Raw genomic sequence first — 19,194 nt, forward strand, 5'->3', positions numbered from 1 at the left:
TGGGAATGCACTGGGAATAGAAAAATCAGACAGGAAGAAATCAGATATTGGGAAGATGCCTACGGAGAGGGAGTGAGAGATGCCCACGGAGAGAGGTTTGGAGAGGAGCAATGTGCTGGGGAGAGAGCACAGGGGCTGCCAGCACAGGAGGAAGGCAGTCCCAGGCGTGCAGCACCCCAGTGAGGGAAAGGGTGCAAGTCACAGGGGGTGAAGAGGAGGAGAGTAGATGGCCCTTAAATAAACTTTGACTAGAGAGGCTGTTCTTCAGCCAGCAGACCAGTATTTCTGGCTGCAGAAACTTTGTATTCCCTCCCTATCTTGCTGGACAGGAGCAGATGGAGAGGTAGGCCTTGACTGCCTAAGAAATTTTGACCGAGCTTGAGACTCATGTGTGCCACATCAGTGGAAACTCACCTGGCTGCCTCGGCCTGGGGCAGAGTGGGGCTGGCTCGGGGGTCCCTGCCCCTGGCCCCAGGGTGGGTACAGTGGCCCTCTGTGGAGGCAGCAGACAGCGATAACAAGCAGTCGCAGGCAGTAATGCAGCCCTTTCTGCACCGATGGCCCGGCTGCAACCCAGGCGCTGCTGGTTTTGACTCACTACTCATTAACAGGGTCCAGGCAGTGTGGTTCTCTGCTGCAGGACCAACGAGGGTCAGGGTTGGGGACACTGCAGCCACCCAAGCCCTGTCAGCATCTGCTCCCCATAGGCCTGGTGGGACTGTGAACAGACCATCCCGGAGCCCTGGCACCCTCCCAGGTGGGGCCCAGGAATGGAGTCCTCCCCGCTGAGCCAGATGCAGGGGGATCACTCCCCCCGCCAGGCAGGGCTCCCTGAGCTGGGGAGGGGGGGATTTCTCCCTGCCATTCTAACCTGGTCCTTAGTTGGAGAGAGGATTAGGGCAGGACGGGTGTCCCTAGCCTGGAAAAGAACAACTTTTGGGGCCCCAAACTACCCAAGACACTGCAGGGAGGATGCTGGGAGTGACAAGAGCAGTGGGGCGGCAGAGGAGGACTTGCACATCCAAGCCACCTTGCAATGCATCAGGGAAAATGCCTCAGCGCTGGCACCAGGCCTTCCCGGAGGGGACCAGAGGCACTAGTGAGGGGCTCGCAAGGGTGACAAGGGAGGGGAGGCCGGGTGTCGGTGCCGCCACCCTGCTACCTGCATACTGGGTGCAGGCGCTGAGCATGCAGCCCGTGGGGTGTGCACGCCGGGCCGCCGAGGCGGGGGGCGGCTCGGGGCTTACAAGGGCGGCGAGGGAAGGAGAGAGAAGGGGGAGCTCCCGCGGGGGGACGAGGGTCTCCCGGGAGGGGGGAACAGCCCCTCTCCTCGGCGCGTGGACCTGTGCTCGGCAGCGGGCGGCTCCCGCGGGCGCGGCGCGGCGCGGATGGAGGGGGGGAGACGCGGGGGGGTCTCCCCGCTGCCAGCGCCGCCGCGGGCCCGGCCTGGGCAGCGCCGCCGCCCTGCGAGGGGCTCGCGGGGGGGCCCCGGGGCGGTATTTGCGCCTCGCTGTTTGCTTCCAGAGCTGTGGGGAAAGAATCGTCTTCTACAGGATAAAGTCCCTGTCTACGCGGGTGAATTGCCCGTGTCCAAAGTCTACTGGCAGGAGGCTGTCTACTGCAATCTCCGCGAAAGGGATGGCTTTTACAATATATGGGCTGATTGCAAATAAGTTACTAATAAGCCGCTTTGGCGTAAGAACGGCTCTATGCATTATTTCCTAAGATCTGTTTATTTGCAAGTATTTCTTTCTTTCTCTTCTTAAAAAAAAAAAAATATTTCGTTCGGGAAAATAAAAAAAGTACAGAAGTTAATATTTAGACATTCAGACTATTAAGTAATGGAGCTATAAACTCGCAAATACGGCACTTTCATTTTACTTAACAATAGATAACACAACAGCGACAGTGAAACAGGCCAAACAAAAGCGATCACCAAAATTGTTGTGACAGTACAATTACCCGGCTAGGAAATTTATTCAATATGCTTTACCATTGCATTGACACAGCAGGAAAAAAAAGCCCAAATGTTCAGAGAATAATACAAGAAGGCAGGAGGTATTTGGAAAAAAAAAGGATTTATTTTGAAATACACTTTTAAGAGATACTTTGCCTCCCCGATTTGTTACCGATGTGCATGTGACACGACGATACGAAACAAACAAACGAAGAAAACCACATTCTGTACAGAGCTCTAAAATGAGCCGCGAGTATCTACAAGATGAGCTTTACGCCTGGGTGTGGGTTGGAGAGGGGCCCGATCCTGCAGTCCGCACTCTCAAAACGAGTTTCGCAGACGTGTGGTAGGAAAGCTTGGCCCCGAGTCTGCGTGTGTGTCTCCGTGTGTGTGTGTGCGCGTCTGTGAGTTCCTACAACACAGTCCTTGAGTAAAATGGGCAAGTTGGAGCTGCCGGAGCGGGCGCGGGTCCCTGGCTGCTCTAGAAGTCCTGCCGCGGGGTGTGAGTTAGACTGTGCCGCCGTAGATCACAGTTTCGCCTGAACACTTTGCCGCACTGCTCACAGTTGTAGGGCTTGATGTCTGTATGGGTAAGAAGGTGAGTTTTCAGATTACTTCTTTGATTAAAGGTTCTTCCACATGTGGGGCATTTGTGTGGAGATTCCTGTTCAGATTTGAAGCAAGCAAAGGATTAATCCTTCACAAACTACCTGGTTTAACGTATTACTGCACTTTTTGTTATCGCAACGCACAACTTGAAATATCGGGGTTGGACACGAACGAGAGCAGCCCCGGGCGGACGGCAGACCGCCTACCCGCCCTGTCCTGCCCCGGATGGGTTATTTTATAGTTCTCGATTCGTGACATTTCGCGCCCCTGGGGCGCGGGGAAAGCGGCCGCCGCGCCGTCCTCCCGCTCCGGGGCTCCCGCTGCCCGCCCGGCGGCCGCGGCGGTCGCGGCGGCCGGGCAGGGAGCTCCGCGCCGCTCCGCACCTCTCCGCGCCGCGCCGGCGGGCTCCCCCGCCGCCCTGCGCCTGCCGCCGCCGAGGCAGGGCTGGAGCCCTCAACGAAAAACGCCTCGAAGCGGCGGCGCGGGCAAAACCAAACCCGGGACTCGCTCCCCGCCGCCAACCGCGTCCCCGCCGGCTTTAACCCGTCTCCCGGGGCCGCCGTTTTTACGCAGGTCGGCCGCGGAGGTGACCGCCGGCCGCTTCCATCCCCCGGGGAGGCACGGAGCGCTCAAGTGCCGCAGCCCCCTCGCTCCCCTCCGCAGCGGAGCCCCGTCCCCCCGGCAGCCGCCACCCCCACCCCGCGGCGGGCCGGGCCGGGTCCGCGCCGGCAGCAGACGCGCGGAGGAGGCTGGGGAGCGCCGGGCTCACCTGCATGTGTAGGGTTTTGTGGACCGCCAGGGTCCTGGACTGGCAGAAGCCCTTCCCGCACTCCTGGCACTTGAAGGGTTTCTCTTTGGAATGGATGTACCTGGAAGGCAACCCGAGGGGTGAGCGGCGCTGCCGGGAGCGCGGAGTCCACCCGCCCCCGGGCCCCAGCTCCCCCAAACACGGTTCTCTCTCCTGCCCCCCCCCGCTTCATTTTCCCCCTCCCGTATAATTCTGTTCATGATTAAACTCCTCTATCAGTTCAAAACATTTGCAATAATTCGTATCGAGGCGTGATTGCCCTCTCTGGTGACAGATCGGGACAGCATCTGCTCCGCCGGCGGGACGCGAGCTCGCTCTCCCCCGAAGGCAGCGCGGACTCTCCGCCCGGCGGCCGCGGGCGCCGCTCGGCACCGGCCGCGGGGTGCGGAGGTGGAGGGGGGCGAGCCGGGGAGCGCCCACCCGCGCCCCGTCCTCCTCCCCGCACCCCTAGGGTCGCGCTTCAGAAGCACAACAGCCCCGGGGCTTCACCCCAGCCCCCCCAACGAGTGTGCCCGTCCCACGCAGAGCGCAGGTTTTGGCTGCCTTGGCCCCTCCGCGGCCGCGGAGTCGGAGCGGGGATTTCAGGAGCCTTCCCGGCTCAGCCCAGAGCTCCCGGAGCGGCTCAGGCTCACCCCCGCCCCCGAGCGGCTCCCCCCACCCCGGCCCCGGGCGCGGTGGTCCCTCACCGGTGGTCCCGCAGGTGGTCCTGCCTCCGGAAAGCCTTGTGGCAGATGTCGCAGGTGTAGGGCCGCTCGTCCGTGTGGGTCCGCTCGTGGATGAGGAGGTTGTAGGACTTGGTGAAGTGCCTGCCGCAGAACTTGCAGATGAACTCCTTTTTCGTCTTGGAGGGCAGGCGGCCGCGGGAGGGCTTCCTGTCCGGGGACAGCTTGCTGATGCCCGACAGGGGCGACGTCAGTCCGGGGCTCAGCTTGGCGAGCTCCCCCACCTTGGGGGGGTCCTCCTGCGTGGCGGCCACGGCCAGGTTGGCAAAGTCAAAGCGGGGCCTGTCCTTGTGCAAGGCCGGGAGGACGTGGGCGATGGTCCCTTGCTTGGGGTGGAAGAGGTGCGTGGCGAAGGGGAGCGTGGGGAAAGGGAAGCGGGAGTCCACCAAGCCCTGGGCGGCCGCCATCTCCGTGATGGTGGAGCGGGTGATTTCATGCACATTGGGGTAGCCCAGTGTCCAGTGGTTCATGTGCATGGTTTGCACGGCGCTGAGTCCATACAGACCTTGCAACTGGTCCACAGCTGCGGGGAAGGTGTTCACAGCCTGGAGGAAGGAGTAGTTGGTGAGTTGCAGGGACGGGTGCAGCGGGATGGGGGCTGGCAGAGCCTTGCTTCCCATCTTCCCGGGGCGGGCGCAGGCCGGCGGTGCAGCTGGTGCCTCTGCTGGGCTTTCGAGACGGGGAAAAAATCCTAGGAAGAAAGAGGGAGAAAGGAGGGGAAAGAGAGTTTTACTGAGAGCGGCGTGGTTCCCCTTACCGAGGCGAGCGCAGCGGCCGAGCCAGGGAGGGCCAGGCACGGCTCCGGTGCGCTGCCTTGTTGCGGCCCCAGAGCCCCGCCGCAGCCCCGGCTCCAGTCCTCCGCCGGGGCCGGCGGCCGCCACCGACCCACCGGCGCGATCGCTTCGACCGGAGAAGCTACGGCGTAAAAAAAAAAATAAAAATATCACTCCCAGAAACACCCACCCCAAATTAAAATAAAAAGGAGAAAACCCAGCGCCGAGCCAACCGAAGGCGCCACAGATTCAAATTAAACGAATCGTGGAAAAATGCACCCGGAACGGAGCCGGGGCCGCTCCGCTCCCCGCCGACCCCCCTCCACCGTCCCCCCGCAGCGCCCAGCCCGGGCCGCGGCCACCGCGGGGACCCCCGGGGCCGCCTCCCTCCTGCCCTCCGCGCCGACCTGGCCCCCGGCGCCGCTCCCACCCTCCGCCCGGCCTCCCGCGGGCGCGGGGGCCCCGACCCCGACCCCTCCTGGCTGGGGCCTCCCCGGGAAGGAGCAGGGTGCTCACGGAGAGCAGAGGCAGGCCCCGGGGGGCGGCGGGGGGGGAGAGGGGGGGGATAAACCCCGCGTTTATCCCAGCTCGGGTGCTTATTTTTCTTCCTTCAACAACAACTCATTTATCAAGATAACCGAGGGAGAGAAAAGGAGCTCCTGCCCCGCACGCACACCTCCTACCCAGCCCCCCGCGCCGCAGGTCCTAAATAAATCCACTTTGCGCTGAGATCCCTTCCAGATGGCCGGGGCCGCCCCACGCAGCCTGCCCGGGCCCGGGCGATCCCATCGGCGGCGCGGAAAGCGGCCGGCCCGGAGGCCTCCCCGGCCCGCCGAGGGCTGCCCCGCAACCCGGCACGGCGCTGCCCCGCAGCCGGCTCCTTCCATCCCGCAGGGCCGGGAAGGGGGAGCGCAGCCCCGGCGGGACGGGGCCGTCCGGCCGAGCTCCCCGCACCCCCTCCGCCGTCCCCCGGCCGGGAGCTCCGCCGGCGCGGCGGGGCCGTGAGCTAATGAGCGGTGTGTGACTGTCAGAGGGTTTCACTCAGCCCATTCAACCGAAACCGCCGGGCCCGCTTCTCCCGCCGCCCGGGGGGACCCCTCGGCGCCCCCGGGGAGACGTTCCCCGCCCGCGGGGCAGGGGGGCATCGGCGCGGGGGGCAAGCCCCTGCCCTCTCCTTTTTTTGTTTTCGGTGAGGGTTCACTTCCAGCAGCCAAGCGGCTGCCACGATCCAGAAAAGCGGCGAAAGCAAGCGCCGGGGTCTCTCCGGGCCTGTAAACGAGAGGTAGGGCCGAGGGTGCCCCAGCACCTCCTGGGATTTGGGTAGAGGGACTGGTAACGCGTAGTTTCCAAAATAAACAAGACACCCTCCCCCAAAAAAATCCTAAAATAAAACCCCCAAAACAACAACAAAAATAAAGGAAACCCGCGGAGCGCAGAGCCCGCGCCCCGGGAGCAGCGTCCCTGCCCCTCCGGGCCGCCGCCGCCCCGCAGCCCTCACCGCGGCCACACGCCGCTGGGCCGCTCCGCTGGCACCGTGCAGCCGCCGGGTGGAAAGCGACTTTTGGATATTTTTCCTAAAATTCCTTTCTTCCCCGTTCGTGGCACTGCACTGAATTTGCCCTCCGGGGAAAAAATGCGGCAACGAGGTCGGGTGTGAACTGCAGCGCTACCCACCCCCGTTTTCGTTTTCCTTGAATCGTGGCTCTCCCGGATTTCCTCCGCTGCTGCCCAGTTTTTCTCGTTTGTGACTGTATCGAGACCGGGGACGGTGTTATCGATACGACCTATTATATACGGCGACCTTTTTTTTTTTTTTGGAGGGGCTTGGTTATAGAGACTTATTTTTAAAGATGTCGTAGTGTGAGTTCCTATTCGCTTTCCGCCGGGAACCGACACAGAGGCAATAAAATCTCTCTTCGCTGGCTGCTACCGCGGCTCCTGCCTCCATCCCGGCTCGCTGCGGCTGGGTTTCGGAGCCACCGGCTACGAACTATGACCGAGGTAGGCACGGGATTTCTGCAGGGCAGAGCTTCGTCCTTTACAGCCGCGTTTTGAGGCGATATGTGCTGGTGTCATTGCAGGGCGCTCGTTTTCGTGCCAAAGAACCAAGTCCGAAAAACTATTCCGAACACGAAACCCGTATTTTAACTCAGAAACACTGTTGCCTGAACCACGGTACGTCTATTACTATTCGTACTCGGAGGTAACTTTATTATAAACCTACCAAAAAAGACCAAAAAGTGCCTTCGTGCGTGATTTTGAGGCTACTTATAATAAGGTGCGGGGGGGGGAAAGTCAACCAAAAACGGATATTACTTAAACCTTGGCACTTCCTTTTCCCTTGCCATTCAGAGCCCTTAATTAAATTAAGCCCGGTGCCTCGGCAGTACGCCCCTCTCTACCTGCCTGCCCGCCCGCTGCCGGCTCGGCCGGCGCTCCCCTTCCTCCCGCGGCGGGGCCGGGGCCGGGGCCGGGGCCGGGGCCGTGCCTCGAGGGCGCTGCGGTCGTTCCCGGGGAGCGGGTGGGCCCGGGGCTCCTCCGCTCCCCGCCAGCCTCACCCGAAGCCGCGGCCGCCGCTGCCCGCGCAGCCAGGTATATTTCCACGGGCCGAGGACTGCTCCGGCGCGACCCGCGGGTCAGCCCCGGAGTCCACGCACCGACCGGCTCCTCCCCGCGAGGAATTTCGCGTGAAGGACATCGACCCCGCACTCCGGGACGCCCCCGCCGCCCGGCCCCGCACCAACGCGGCCGCGGCGTGCGGGGGAGACCCGCACCCGAACCGCCGCGGAACTGCAAACTGAAAGTAAACCCGGCGGCCCCGCGCTCCCCGCCGAGGGGACGCTCCCCTCCCGGGGCCCGGCCGCGGCCCCGCCGCCCCGCTCCCGCCGACGGCATCGGGCAAGGCGGGCCGGGGGAGCCACTTACCTACCGCAGCCGGCTGCTCCTTCCGGGGCAAAGCCGAGGCGGCGGCCGCGGCACCTTCACGGAGACATTAGATCCACAGCGGGGGCGCTCAGCGGGGCCGGGGCCCGGCGGCGGCCGGCATGTTGCGGAGCGCTGGGCGGCGGCTGGGAGCTCTGGCTGCGGCGGTCCCGGGGCCCCGGCATAGACCGCCGCCACCCGCCCGCAGCCTCCCGCCTTCGACCCCGGCGAGGCTCGGCGCGAGTCTGAGCCGCCCCCTGCCCAGTCCATCACATTTCAGCGGTGAGTGGCGTGGAGCGCTGTCCCCGCCCGCCCGCCGCCGCCGGCCCACCCCGCGGCGCGCACAGCCCCGCGCTCGGGGCCGCGCCGCTCCGCCCCGACGGGAGGGGACCGCCCCCGGCCCCGGCCCGCCCCGCCGCGCCGGCCCCACTGTTTACTTGTGTTTGGGTAGCAACTGGGTTTTAAAGGGGCAGGACGCCCCCCGCCCCCCACCCCCGCGTCACCTAAGGTGACTTTTCCCTCCGAGAGCGGCCCGCCGCCCCCCGACCCGCTGCCGGCCGCGGCCGCGGGGATTTGCGCGCTCCCTGCGCCGCACCGCCCGCCTCGGCCGCCCGCCGTGCCCCGGCCAGGGTAACACACGCAGCGCGACTTGCTTAAGTACCTAAAATACCCCCCCACCAAAAACCCAGAGCGTGGGGGCTTTGTGGGCGCCCAAGGTCTCCGAAGGGGACCTGTCGGCGCGGGTAACGCTCACGTCCAAACGGCTCCGTGGCCGTCGGGTCGGGTCGCCCTACGGACCGACACTTCAGCGATTCGGCTCTGCTCTTTACCTGCTATTTAGGCGCCTAAAGGCAAATTCAGAAGGAAAACCGATGCGGAGGTATCCCCATGCGCGGTGACTAAGCACACAATCCCTACCTGGAACAGACAGATAGTTTCGAGAGCAGTTTCGATTTATTACCGGGGAATTTACTGCTAAATGGGGCCTTTGCGACCCTCTTCAAATTTCTCGATTAGAGCACCGTATTCATTTTCGTCGTTAGCTGCAGTGCAGTTGGTTGCATACAGCAAATTTGGGTTGCATTTTTATCTGTAACGTTATCTTGTTCTGTGCATTGCTTAAAGCACACGTATGGGGAATTTACCGTATAATCTGGACTGGAGGTTGGAGGCAGGCTTTGGGAAGTATAAAAAGATGTTAGAAGAAATGGCATTTAAAAACAGCTTTGAAAATTTTTCAAGGTAGAGTCTGTGCCGGTTAATTCGAGCCCGCGGAAGAGAAGGGGACACAAGTGGCGGCTGTATCGGATTTTTTTTCTCCTTTTAGTATACAGTAGAAAAATATTAATCAAAGAGGGGGAATAGGAGTCGGTGGAGGAAGGTTTGGAGGCGTCCCCTCGCAGGGCAGCGCAGGCGAGGCTGGCGCTCGTTGCAGCCCGCGGCTGCCGCCGGCCGCCGGGCGCTCGGGCTGTTTTTCGTTTCTTTTCATAAAATCCTGCCTCGAAAATGCCCTATTTTAAATCCCAGTCGCCCTAAATAAATAGTATTTCGTCTCCTGGGCAGTGAGGATGCGGAGGTTCCCAGCTCCGGGAGAAGGAGCGATTCCCCCGGGCCGGGTGCGAGGTGGGTGCGGGCGGCCGCGGGAGCCTGCGCGGGGCGAAGGGCTCGCCACCGCGGCCGGGCTGGGGGGCTCCGGCACGACGCGGGGGACGGAGCCGCATGCCCTCGTTATCTTGCTTTCTGGAGCGAGGCCGACTGCTTCAAAAACGAAGCGGAAAGGGGACTTTACAGCCGCGTTTTCCGCCCCGCGCTGCTGGCTTACGGATGCCAAGGAGGAACCCCCCTCGACACAAGGATCGGAGTGGGCTGTTTCGGGAGAACTGTCATTTCTTGCCCTTTACAGCAAGGAAAAATAAGCCGCACTTGCTGGGGGGAAGGACACACACCCCCCCAGCCAAAACCAAATGACAAAAAAAAAAAAATTTAAAAAACCCCAACAACAGCCTTCCCAAAACCAAACCGAGCAGCCAACGAAAAAGCCTCAAAGCGAAGGGAACCGGGGAGGGGAGTGGAGCGGTGCGGGGTCGCCGCCCGGGCTGTTTGCTCCTCGGCCGCTCGTGGTACGTTTCGGCTACGCCGTGAGCGGGGAAAGCCGCGCTCTCCCGCTACCGGCAGCGCGGCGGCAGCTCTCACGTCTGGGCTGGCAGGCAGCGCCCGGTGACCCCGGCGCGTCGCCGCCCGGCCCGGCCAGCAGGTGCGCGCCGAGAGCCGGCGGCGAGACCCGCCGGTACCGCCGCGCCGCCCGGCGCCTCCGCACCCGTCGGAGCCCGGGGTCCCTCGGGCGTCGGGAGGCTCCACGGCAGCGCACCCGTCGAGCAGGGGTGACACCACCGGGGGCACGGGCCACCGGATCCCGCCGGAGCCCCGCGCTTCCGCGTCACCTTTCCGCGTCCACCCCGGGCGGGCCCCTCCCGCCCCCACGGGCCTTCCCCCGCCGCCCGGTGCGCGGAGCCGCTACAGACGGCCACCGCGCAGCCTGCGGGGCACGGGCGCTCCCGGGCCGGGCAGGTGACCTGCTCCGCCTCGGCAGAGCCCTCCGCCCCGCTGTGCCCTGGACGGGCGCGGGGCACGGCCGGGCGGGGCGGGGGCGGCCTGGAGCCCCGCGTCAGGCGGCGGCGGCCCGCGGTGCTGCAGCGCCCCCTGGAGGCAGGCGCGGCGCCCTGCCCGCTCCGCCCGCCGTCGGCTCCGGCTCCGGCCCGCTGGAGACCCGCGGCCGCGGGGCGCGTTGGGGCGGGCGTCCCGGCGGCACCCGGCGCGGAGCTCTCCCCGCACCGCCCGGGAGACGGGGGCCGCGGTGCCCCGAGGCGGGGGAGGCAGCGGCGCTCTCCGCGGGCGCCCGAGCGCGCACGCCGCGCCGCCGGCTCCCATCTGCGCGTCCCGCCGGTGCCGACATCGCCGCGGTCCTCTTGGCCTCCCCCCGCTCTCTCCCCTCCCTCCCCCCAAAATACATCCCGAGCGCTGGACTCCGTCCAGGGCAGCAGGGAGATCGGCGGTGTTTGTTCTCGCTGCGAGGAACAGATTAAAGCAGTTCCTCCGCGGGCAGTGCAGCCTGGGGGCAAACCTTGACCACCCGACCCGTCCTGAGCGCAGAAATGCACCCGGGGGCGGGGACGACCGCGGCTCGGCGGCAGCGAGGCCCCGCGGCGGGGTTGGCTGGCCCTCCCGCGGAGCACCGTGCGCGGCTGCGGTGCGCGATGCACGCACGAAGCGGCTCAGACCTCAGCAAACCGCCGCTGTCAGCAGCGGGCGGCTGCGGTCGCTGGGGGACTCACCCGCCTTAAAATGAATGGGGGGGGGAAATTTCAGTGGGAAGCCGGGGGTGCGCCCAGAGCCGCGGCCGGAGAAGGGGCGGACGGCAGCGAAGTTGGCGTGGCCGGTGCTGCTGCAGCACTGACCCGCGGGGGTACCCGGGCCGGCTCCGGCTCCGGCTCCTGGCAGGGGCTCTGCCAAGGGAAGGGGCCGGGAGCACAGCCCCCGGTGCAGGGCACCCCCGCTCCCGGGTCAGGGAGGTGCCCCGACGGCTCCCGACGGCCGCTGGCTCGGGACAGCGCTGCCGGTGCGCGCAGGGCAGAGGTGCCGCTGGGCAGCGAGCGCACCCGCGGGCCGGGTCCCAGCCCCGGGCTGCCGCCCGCCGACAGACAGGCCGGTGCTGCAAACGACTCGGGCTACACGCCGAGGACTTACTTAAATTTTTTTTTTCCTAAGGAAAACAGTGGCTGCCCGTCGATCTGGCATCTGATTCCGCTGGTGTTTCTTGGTGACTAAATCATCACCTACTTCACTCAGATTTATTGGGGTGGGAACTTTTTTGTTTTGTTTTTAATGTACCAGTCAGGAAATGCCAAGGCTTAACAAACAGGCGTAGGTGGCTGGAGGCGAAGCGCTAGGCAGGCTCCGGGGGACACCGCCGATGCAACTCCCGCTCAGCATCTCCCTTTCCCCTCCTCTGACTCGGATCCCCGTAAAACATCGCCGCTATTAATTTCCATAAAAGAAGAAAGCAATTAAACACGCAACGACCTCAGCGGGCTGGATCTCGCCCGCGCCTCCCCACAGGCGCGCAACCCCCGCCACCACCTCGCCCGCGGCCCCTGCCCGCGGTCCCCGGCCGCGGGGCTGCCCCCGGGCAGCAGGGAGCGGGGCCAGCCGCCCTGCCCGCCGCACCCCCGGCTGCCTGCCCCGACGCCTCCCCGACGGGCACCACAACTGCAGCCAGCCCGACGGGTGCCTCCTCCTCGCCAGGGAGCACCGAGCCCCGGGGGGGCTTTTGCTGTTCAGCCGCCGCCGTGCCCCGGCTCCCCTCTCCCGGGAACTCCCGGCCCCACGTCGGATGGCCGCAGGGCTCACGGGCACAGCGGGAGATGCGTCAAATCGCCCTTGGCCGAGGCCAGCTTTGCCGTCTGCACGGCGGTGGGGACCCCTCGTCCCGCGGAACTCGCGCGCTGCGCCGCGCGGTGCAATTGCACGGTGCGGACGGGGCGAGGGAGGATGCGGAGGCGGCCGCCGGCCCCGCGGGGAGCGGGGCGAGGACGCCGCCCGCTGCGGTGCTGCCGCCTTGCCCCGACGGCGGGCCCCGAGCCCGGGAGAGCCGGGGCGGCCCCGCGGGCCTCTGTGGAGCAAAGGCTCCGTGGCCGGGGCACAGGCTGGTACAGCCGGCCTGCGCCGGAGGGGATGCTCTGCCCCGGCCCTGAGGACGGGGATGTCCGTCTCCTGCCCGGAGAACCTCTCTCCTTGCAGACGTCCTGCCCCGAGGGGATCCTACCCAGCACAGCCCAAAACTGGCGCACTTTCTCCCGCTCATCCTAGCCTGCTGCCTGCTGCTCTCCTCAGGGAAGAGGGGGAGAAAAGCCCTCAATAAGTGGACTTTTCTAGCCTAAAGCATTCCTTCTCCTGCCATCAGCAATGAGATGTTTCTCTGGTGCCTGAAATGAGCAGTTGTCAAGACATAAAGAAATACAATGTGCCGTACCTTATTATAGTTTGGTTTAAGCAACCATTTGGCTAAAGTCTTTCCTGCCATCAGCATTGAAACACTGAGCAGGGCTGTTGCCTACAGCCATGGCTGGAAGCACAGACGCCCATCGCACACGAGTGGGCCCCTTCCTCATCACTTCAGCCCCCCCCGCCCTGAGCTGACCTAGGGACTGCAGAGGGTCCCCAGGCTGGCGGGCTTTGCTTATTCTCTGCTGGTGGTATTTTACCTCGCTTGGCAGACGTGCCAAATAACAGCCCGCAAGGTGGAGGTCGGTGGGGCTTCAGGGCCGCCTGCCTGCTGCAGAGACGTGGGCTTGTACGCTTCGCTTCTGGGGAAAGGGGGATTTCAGGCACTGATGAAGTTCTGCAGCTGCCTCAGGCTGGAAGGATCGTGAAGTTTGCTATCTCTGAGCCAACTGTTAGGGGCAAAATCTAAGAGAAATATTGAAGAAAAGCAATAAATTGGTTTAAGAAATGCAGTTGTACATTTGGTCGTATGCCTCGTAACTCACCTAGGACATGAGAACTCCAAGGCAGCAGAGAATGGGGCCCATACATCTTGTCTTGTGGCGTATATTAAATAACTCCATTTCCTTTTAAGAACTTTTTATAGTGAATCAGTGAATAACTTGATTTTCACAAATCAAATTAATACTATAGGGTGAAAGCAAACAATAGAAAAGCTCAGAGGGTTTTTTCCAGTTGTAAACATGCAGAATCCATATGGTCATTAGATACATCTGTGGGTTAAGCACTGATTTGTTTATGCAAGCCTGATGCTTATGATACTCTTAAACTGGGACTATTCTGTCGAATATATGTATACTGTAATCCCCTTTTACCTACCCTCCGCATGTGCGTTTCCTGTTTTCAGCATGCATTCTCGATGTGTAAACTGTGGCGAAGGGTCTGTTATAAACCAGGATACTACAGAGCATTTCAGATATTTTCAGAGCATTACAAGCACAGTGCAAGCATATGCAAATCATCACTTACAGATGTGCACAATGTCTGTATTAATCTCTGTGTGTTTTTTCAGTTGTTTGTGGCATCTAATTCAAAGACAAGGACAATAATGGATATTACGAAAAAGTACCAATTGTTCCTGGGCAGACTCACCCCTAGATGTTCAGACAAACCTTACTGATGAAACCCTGCACTTCTTAATAAAATCAGGGTCTTTTAAAGAATCTTTGAAGATTCCTGAAATACGAGGAAATCGAGAGAAAACTTGCCACAGTAAGGTGTTTGAAAACTCTTAAAGACACTGCCAAGGCTGAACACTACCCTGTATCTCTACTGGGTATGATCCAAAAAAGCACTTAAGTGCATGCTTAAGTTCGTCACTACCCAGGGCAGTACCTAAGCAGGTGCTTCAATTTCTTTATATGCCAAAGTCACCTGCTGAGCGTGTGTTTTACCGCTGGTTTAAAAGATGTCCCCGATCAGGGCCATTATTTTCAGATTGCCTCATAAAAATAAATAAATGAATACAAGCTTATTAAAAAATCCAAGAGCAGTTACCATTCTAGGCAAGATTTTGCATCGTGCCTGCTTTCATGTCCTTTTCCATGAGTTAAGTTGTTGGCACTCAGTCATTTGTTATGACCACCTTGTTTCTGCCTTAAATGCTGGTGTTCCCCTCAGCTTCTCCTGCTGCCACCTCATAGCACCACTGTGTGCAGCATCCTGTTGGGTGAAAGGACAGTTGCTCCAACATGAAACTTGTGGATGTGATGCTGATACACCTTGGAGACTTTTCAGAGCAGAACAGTTTGGCTCCAGCTTGTGGCTTGGGAAAAAGAGCCCTTTTTCTTGATGAACTCTCCACAGCCACTGTGGAGAAAGATCAGGACAAGAATCACTCTGGAGTACAGAAAGGCTGCACAGTAAAAGCAATGGCTGAGAACAGGAATGGATCAGTTCAAGAATGTGTCTGAGCTGGGCAGGGACCAGTCAGAAGACTTTCTGGTTAAGAATATTCTTCTATCTTCCCTTCCCTTCCCTTCCCTTCAATCTGAGCCCTTCAGATGACAACATGCACACCCAGTGTGTCATGACAGACAGTCTCTGGTCTCTGGGTATCGTGAGCCAGCAACAGACAGAAAGTATATAAAATCAGGACAGCTCTGAGTTGGGACCCAGCAGTGGATTTCCACCTTCTTTGCTCATGGACCCCTCTTTTCTGTTCCTGTGGTGATACAGGTCCCTACTCAGAGGACTGGCATTCCGCTTGCTCTCCTTAGTTCCCTTTCACAGATCCCTCAGAAATATTTGAGGGACCTACACAGGCTGGTAAATGGTAGGATGAAAACTAGCGAATGGATGTTTCCCCTGTTTCGTCCATACTAGATGGCATGGTCCATCTCATAAAGAGTATCAATGATTATTGCAGACCTGCCTTATTCACATTAACTATTTCATTTATTTGACCTGCTCACCCATGATAGGCTGGTGAAAATTATTGGTTATGGTATTCTTTCAAACACTCCTTTGGGAACTGTTTCCAAGAAAAATACGAACCCCATTCATTTCAACACCAGAACTCATTTTAGCACCTGAGAAGTGCTGAAAGCCGAGGACATTACACTGCAGCAGAAACAGAGCTGCCTCGAGGTCTCTTATTTTCAGCTTTTCAGATCAGTGGAGAGGGGAAAGAGATACTGTCAGCCACACTACACACTTTCAAGTGTAATATATATTCCCCTTTTCCACTTAATTTGTCCTGACAGTTACTGGTTATTCAAATGCAACCAGGCGCTTTTGAATTTCACTGTTGTCGTGAGTCCACCTGTCTCTGAACTGCTGGATGGAACCCACCTGCGTAGGTGCAGAATTCTGCCGTTTCGGGAGGCTGGGTGTACCTGGAGGGGAGCAGCAGAGACCCTGGGACAAGGCATGCTTTGGAATGACAGCCTTCCCAGCTGTGATGGAAGCAAGGATCAATGGCACCTGCAAGAGTAGGGGCTTTCAGGGAGCCTAGGACAGTGCCTATGGAGAGTCGTGAGGAAGCCTCCATCATTAACAGAAATGCTCAGGACAGAGAAATCGAAAGCTGATTATAGTAAGTGAAAAAATATTTTCTGAATCCAAGAAAGGCCCCACAAGAAGAGTCATGAAGCCACCTGAAAGGATTCTTGAACAAAATGTATCTTGTGCTTGAACTCTTTGTGAAACCTGAAAATAGAGGAGTCTCCGTGACTTTGGCCAGAAGGCTTTGACCAGTGTGGCGTGGTAAGAATTTCTGTTGGGAAGAAGCATCAAGTAAATATAATACAGTGTGTTTATTTCAGTGGGAGCTGGTATGACAGTCAGTCGGTGGCCACAGCAGCATCACTGACACTCCTGAGATCTGAAAAGGAGACCACCGATAAAGGTCATTAGCTAAGGTTAAGCAGGGTTAACCCTGACATTTCTCCAGTCTCCAAGCAGGCAGCTCTTGAGCAAATACAAACCCACAGTTATTAAAGATCTCTTAAAGAACTACAATAACAAAATAGAGTGAAGCGGAGTCAAAACTGTAGATCTGTTTTATTCAAAGCATAATATTTATAGATGACAGATACTGAAAGGCAGCAGAACTGGTTTTAAGGACCATCCCTGTACCTAGATAGTGGCGGCACACTTGAAAGCATTCTGTCTTTTGAACCACAGTGAGACATGAATTTAAGGTTTTCAGAAAGAGTATTTTCATTCCTAGAGCTTGGTAATTCCTATGTGCTTGGTAAAGAAGAATATTTGAAAGACTCAACTTTCTGTTAGAGTTACAGGTGGAGCCTGAAATGCTAAAAGGCTGTTCAAAGCATCACTTAAGTCTGATCTAGTTCAGCATTAGTCTAATGTTATCTTTTCCCCTCTCAATGCTTTCAAGAAGATATATAAAACCAGACCAGAACTGATGTTTACTTTTACAGCTAATGGTTCCTCAAATCTACAAGAACTTCTAAGGAGTAGATAAAAGCAGCTGCAAAAGTGATCTAGAAATAAACATCCAGAAGAAAACATAACTGCAATCAAAGTTCCAGCTGTTCTCGTCTTAATTCTTATCAGTATTCTTTTTAATCAGGCACATTTTGAAGTCAAAGGCTTATTTCCAACAGCTTTTGTCCATACATATATATATATATATGTGTGTGTGTGTAAGTTCCTTGAAATATTACAGAAGTTCTGTTTCACATCAAAATAGTGTACATTGTCACTGAAATTATTAATTTTCTTTTCCTCATCCCCCATGTTCTCTCTGGGCCCCTCTTTTGCATCTGGCATGTGTACTGATACTCCAGATGACAAATACTGATAACTGTGAAGCTGCAATGCTGCATACTTCCATAAGGCAAAGCTTAGCCAAAGTTAGTCATTGATTTATGTCCTGTATTCTGTTCAACGGCGCAAGGGTTTTTTTTCTAATTCCATACCTTTAATCCTTGCCACCTTCAACCTAGTGTGTGTCAAATTTCCATCTTATTGTTGCAGCTGTGGTTTCTTAAAACTAAAGTACGCTTCTTGAAGGCAGTGACACATTCTTAAGTTTATTCACAGATTTAAATGCTCAGTTGTTCAAAACTGCCTGAACTCATTAAAACGTGATGGTGTGGGTTTTTTGCCATATTAAATGGTTGATACAGAGGTTTTAAAAAACAAATGAGGGATGTTGGGATGACTATTTTTATTCAGCCCAAATCTGTAGAAAGCATGGTAACTTAGGCAGAGATCATAAGCCCAGGGTTCTCTTTAGCGAAGAGGTTATTTACAAAATACACAAGGCAGAAAATGCTCTGCCACACATAAAAAGCCTTCCACAGGTGTACAGATGAAAGGAAACAAACTCTGTACCGTCTAGGTACCATGTTATTTAGGATGACTTCACGGCCCACAGTAGGAGACAGCCCACGAAGCAGACTGATTTCATAAGAATCTATATGCTTACAAAAATGAGCTGCAAAAGTTAAGTATTTTTATTACGACCTTCACTGTTTCAAGAGAATACCCAGCTTCCCTGTGCTCTCCCATGGAAAACAGACCAGAGGCAAGATGCTGTAAATATTCCTCCAAGAGCCTGCAAGCGAGCCCTCCATGTTACCATCCCAACCCCTTCGATAGCTGTCTGTGAAGGATTACTCTTCCTGTAGGTGAGCTGGTGAAAAGGGCCATGCCTTTGCTTCAGCCATTTCAGTTCAAAGTCTGGTGCAGTAACTCAAACCCACTTTTATCATCTTTAAAAGCTAAGAGGTTAGTGTTTTCCACCAGAGCAGCTGAGACACGTCCCATTCCAGGAAAAGGCCATGAAAATAGCTGAGAGCAGTAACAACTTAAACTGCTGCAAAAAATCTGCCAGAGGACATCTGTCAAAGCCCAAAGAGTTCCAGTTACGTATGATTTCATTTGATCCCAGAGGCTAAATAATGTACAGGAAAGATTTAATAATGTTATGCAGATTATGTGTGGAAATGTAAAAGGAACCGAACACAACGCCCGTTTGAAAAATCTTCATGTGCTCATAGCACTATTATTGCTGCACAGTCAGAAAACACAGCTTGAGCGATAGACTATGATAATAAACTTAAAAACTGGAATTGCTAGAATATTTACTCAGGTGAGACTGTTTGATTAAAAAAAGATGACTGACTTACTATTTTCCCTCTGCCAGGAAATTATCAGTGGAGAGCGCCCCATTCCTGTTTCCACCACATCAGTTCCATTGCCATGTGAAACCCTGATAGTGAAAACGCGATTACCAAGGATCGCTGCTCACAACATTTCCAAATGCCAGTGCAAAGGAGACCTCAGCTACTAAAAGAAGAACAAAAACGAATGGCCCTCAGCTATATCTGCTTGCCAGTTTGAGTTACAGCATCTGACCAAACTAGAATTGCTGAACTACAGGTATGGCCCCTTTTGCCAAGCCACTTCCAGAAACAGTAATTTCTGGCAGAGACGGGGAAGAGGCAGCTGGGAGGGTGATGTGAACAGCCACCACAGGATCTGCCAAATGATATCTGTCAAATCTCCTGGTAGCGTAATGCTCCAATGCCATGGGACACTATTTAAATACCAGCAGAGAAGGGATTATTAAACAGGAATCTTAGCCAGGATGGCCATGTGCTTCATCATTAAAAAAACAACCTGAAAGCAGAAGCAAATGGATCCTATCTGGTAATACCTGAAAACTTTTGTGCAGACTCTCACAAAGGAAGCAAGTGTAATGTTTCCTAGATTTCTTGAGGCTGGCACTTGTGGTGGTCTTTCTTTGCCTGGTGCTTTTATCTCCCTTGGGATAGCGGTTATAGTTTTAGCAGCTGAAAACTTATGCTCACCAGTTTTTCTTTCAGTGGAAGGATCTAAGACTTTTCCTTCCAAGGTTGGATCTTT

At 57.5% G+C, this 19,194-nt stretch overlaps 1 protein-coding gene across 4 annotated transcripts; it reads right to left on the reverse strand.

Annotated features, from left to right (window-relative positions):
* Positions 1–2,059: 2,059 nt before the first annotated feature.
* OSR2 (odd-skipped related transciption factor 2) lies at positions 2,060–8,001 on the reverse strand. Of its 4 annotated transcripts, none has more exons than XM_076332160.1 (4): positions 7,799–8,001; positions 4,061–4,787; positions 3,336–3,435; positions 2,060–2,621 (listed from the first exon to the last, which is right to left on the reverse strand). In XM_076332160.1, the coding sequence occupies exons 2-4, from the start codon at positions 4,714–4,716 to the stop codon at positions 2,439–2,441; spliced, it is 939 nt and encodes a 312-aa protein (XP_076188275.1). In that variant the 5' UTR covers positions 4,717–4,787; positions 7,799–8,001; the 3' UTR covers positions 2,060–2,438. The 4 variants fall into 4 exon arrangements, with proteins under 4 accessions (XP_076188275.1, XP_076188277.1, XP_076188274.1 ...); XM_076332162.1 differs by having other exon boundaries at positions 2,060–2,539; positions 7,795–8,001; XM_076332159.1 differs by having other exon boundaries at positions 7,795–8,001.
* Between the last annotated feature and the right edge of the window lie 11,193 nt (positions 8,002–19,194).

Source organism: Aptenodytes patagonicus, chromosome 2 (assembly GCF_965638725.1).
Source record: "Aptenodytes patagonicus chromosome 2, bAptPat1.pri.cur, whole genome shotgun sequence".
Lineage (NCBI taxonomy): Eukaryota > Metazoa > Chordata > Aves > Sphenisciformes > Spheniscidae > Aptenodytes > Aptenodytes patagonicus.